Source organism: Eublepharis macularius, chromosome 9, assembly GCF_028583425.1.
Source record: "Eublepharis macularius isolate TG4126 chromosome 9, MPM_Emac_v1.0, whole genome shotgun sequence".
In the NCBI taxonomy this organism is placed as follows: domain Eukaryota; kingdom Metazoa; phylum Chordata; class Lepidosauria; order Squamata; family Eublepharidae; genus Eublepharis; species Eublepharis macularius.
This window is the reverse complement of record NC_072798.1, coordinates 52,703,308-52,705,133: the sequence shown is the minus strand read 5'-3', so window position 1 is coordinate 52,705,133 and position 1,826 is coordinate 52,703,308. Positions and strand designations below refer to the sequence as shown.

The 1,826-nt window shown below is 44.9% G+C and overlaps 1 protein-coding gene across 1 annotated transcript; it reads left to right on the top strand.

Moving 5' to 3' along the window:
- The first annotated feature begins 414 nt into the window (after window positions 1-414).
- LOC129336175 (akirin-2-like) lies at window positions 415-1,054 on the top strand. The gene has a single exon (XM_054989217.1). The coding sequence runs from the start codon at window positions 415-417 to the stop codon at window positions 982-984; it is 570 nt and encodes a 189-aa protein (XP_054845192.1). The 3' UTR covers window positions 985-1,054.
- The last annotated feature ends 772 nt before the right edge of the window (window positions 1,055-1,826 follow it).

Below are 1,826 nucleotides of genomic sequence, written 5' to 3'. Positions count from 1 at the left end.
GTTGATCTCACCTTAACCACTTTCCTATTCTTAAGAGATCTAGAGGACTGATAGCTTCACCCAGGTCATCAATCATAATTGGATAACTTTAGTTCTGCCCAGGAAGACTTAGTCAAGTTCTCCTAGTTCTTTGTCACACCCTGAAAATGATTTACTGGCTTATTGTCCCACTTTGGAGACAGTTCGCCAGGTGTTTGTCTCACCCGGAGAAAACTTTGCACTCCTTTGTCGCACTCCAGGATCAACCACACAAACCTTTGTTCTTGGGGTAGAAGATGCAATCTTGCCCCAAGGTAGGATCCATGGTAGGGGGAAGGCTGGGCTGGCTCAGCTGCCGCTGCCCCCTCCTCATCCCCTCCTTCCCTTCCTGGGCCGACCTCCATCCTCCTCCTCGTCCCACCACTCAGCCCGGCCATGGCCTGCAGGGTCACTTTAAAACAGACTCTGGATTTCGACCCACTCCTGAGCCTGGCCTTGCCGAAGCGGCGACGTTGCGCCCCATTGTCCTCCTCGGCAGCGACCTCCTCTTCCATGGCCTCCTTCGCCTCTTCCCCACAGAAATACCTGTGTATGGATCCCTCACCCTTTGGGGAAGTGTCTACTTGTACCACAGAACAAATTCTGTACAATATAAAACAGGAGTACAAACGCATACAGAAGAGGAGACACTTAGACAATTTTCAGCAGACAGATCCCTGTTGTTCTACTGATGCACAGTCACAAGCATTTCTCCTTACTGGACCAGCTTTGCCAGGTACTTCATCTGCATCAGCATCACCACTGAAAAAAGAACAGCCCCTCTTTACTCTGAGAAACATTGGAATGATCTGTGAATGCTTACTCAAAGAACGTGAAGAGAAAATCCGTGAAAAATATGAAGAAATCCTGACAACAAAACTTGCAGAACAGTATGATACTTTTGTGAAGTTCACGCATGACCAGATCATGCGACATGGAGAACAGCCTGCAAGTTATGTTTCATGAATCATGTTTTCTGCATATGTGGGCAGCCCTGAAACCCTGTACTATTGTTGCAAGCTGTCTTTTAAAGGCTTGCAACAATGCCATATCCCCCCTCCCCCATACACTGGTTACTTCAAGCTTTTGTCAGTGGTAACCACTCTTATGCAGCAACTGGTTTTGGAGTGCTCCCTGATGTCAGTACCACCTGGATGTGGACCTTTGCCACCTGTAATGATACAGCAAATGAGACCACTGGTATTACCTTTTAAAAGTAAAAGGATTAAAGCTGGTGTACTAGAACTCTGCCCTTCACAGGTTGTGTAAATAAAAGTGTAGAATGATGCTTCTGACTGAAGTTATTGTGGTTTTCATAACTGTGTACTGCAAAGCTGTATTCACAGTTAAATTAGAATGTAAGCCCTGGACAACTTTTTAAGAAAATAGCCCACAGCACTGCCTGTGAAATAGTGAAGGAGGGTGTTTCTGTATTCCATGATTTTTGGGGGGTTAAGAATGGGTTTATATAATTTTCTCATTTTTGTAGTTTTTATTTATTCTATCAGTCTTTAACAAATGTTTATTGCCGCAATTTTTCAGTGTATCATTGTTTTACTGCCCTTGTAGTACTGGAATTTAGTTGAAAGATCCATGGTATAAAGTAGGCTACCCCTCAGCCCCAAGTGTGTGCATGCTTGGATCCAACATTCCACCCTCAAACTCTGTTTGAGCCCTTCTGTCTTGAAGTGCTGACTGCTCATCGCTCCTCCTTTCTCTCGGATACCTGGATGGTATCTATCCCCCCACTTTTACTCTCTTTCCTGGTTAATCTTTGAATACATACTGTGTGTTGTGTAAATGTGTGG